The sequence below is a fragment of the Ailuropoda melanoleuca genome, unplaced genomic scaffold (assembly GCF_002007445.2).
Source record: "Ailuropoda melanoleuca isolate Jingjing unplaced genomic scaffold, ASM200744v2 unplaced-scaffold64878, whole genome shotgun sequence".
Lineage (NCBI taxonomy): Eukaryota > Metazoa > Chordata > Mammalia > Carnivora > Ursidae > Ailuropoda > Ailuropoda melanoleuca.
Genome location: NW_023239256.1, coordinates 1 through 1,201, shown reverse-complemented (window position 1 = coordinate 1,201; position 1,201 = coordinate 1). Strand labels below are relative to the sequence as shown.

General features: G+C 50.4%; 1 protein-coding gene across 1 annotated transcript; it reads left to right on the top strand.

Annotated features, from left to right (window-relative positions):
• Positions 1-217: 217 nt before the first annotated feature.
• Positions 218-1,190, top strand: LOC117800150 (glucose-induced degradation protein 8 homolog; the record flags this gene model as incomplete). The annotated part of the gene is made up of 2 exons (XM_034652686.1): positions 218-452; positions 921-1,190. Coding segments are annotated over exons 1-2 (435 nt in total), but the record flags the coding sequence as incomplete, so codon positions are not given.
• Between the last annotated feature and the right edge of the window lie 11 nt (positions 1,191-1,201).

The window sequence follows — 1,201 nt, the reverse complement described above, 5'->3', positions numbered from 1 at the left end:
TGGCATTCATTTTCATCCCTAGCTGGTTGGTGAGCGCTTTTTTGGTTGGGATGGGAAGGAGTGAAATACGTTTTTTTTCGTTTTCTTCATGGGGTGTAACTAGTAAGTCACAGAGACATTAATGCCAAACCCCTAAGAAAGTGCAGGTCATGTTAAGGTTATTTATCTGAGGTGAATGGGCTTTCTAGCAATAAAAATGCTTTCCGTTCATGTCTTGTGAGCTTTCCGAGCACTGAAGATGGCTGTCATTTTCAGAGGGCTTTAAGGAAGCAGCAGAGAAGTTTCGGATGGAATCTGGGATTGAACCGAGTGTGGATCTAGAAACACTTGATGAGCGGATCAAGATCCGTGAGATGATCCTGAAGGGCCAGATCCAGGAAGCGATTGCGCTGATCAACAGTCTCCACCCCGAGCTCCTGGACACAAACCGGTATCTTTACTTCCACCTGCAAGTGAGTTTCTGTGGAGAGGCCACTGCTTTGTGGATGCTCCTATGGTTACACGTGGTGATTTCAGGAGTCACAAGGCTAATTTGCATTAATAGAGTATTGGTTTAGGTTGCGTGGGGAAGGGATTTCAGTTACCTGTTGTCTTTCATAGTTCAGAAGCTGTTTCTTGCTTTAAAAATGCTAATTTAGGGGCACCTGGGTGGCTCAGTCGATTAGGCACCCGACCCTTGATTTTGGCTCAGGGCACGACCTCAGGGTTGTGAGGTTGGGCCCTGCTTGCTTCTCTTTTCCTCTGCCCCTCCCCTCGTTTGTGTGTTTTCTGTTTCTCTCTCAAATAAATTTAAAAAAACGCTATTTTAGTAATTCACGGATGCTAGGAGGTTGTCCTTTGAGTAGAAGCTAGTGCCGTGCCGCCGGGCTTTGCGTGCCTGGGCATGGTGTGTAAGCCTGTCTGCCTTTGCCGGTGACCAGCAACAGCACCTCATAGAGCTGATCCGTCAGCGTGAGACTGAGGCGGCGCTGGAGTTCGCGCAGACCCAGCTGGCGGAGCAAGGCGAGGAGAGCAGGGAGTGCCTGACGGAGATGGAGCGCACCCTAGCCCTGCTGGCCTTTGATAACCCCGAGGAGTCACCATTCGGAGACCTGCTTCATATGATGCAGAGGCAGAAGGTACGACCGCTGAGGGGGGTCCTCCTTCCCCTCTGTGGGCGTGTGACACTCGGTCACGACAGCATCGATTCTTCCCTGATGTG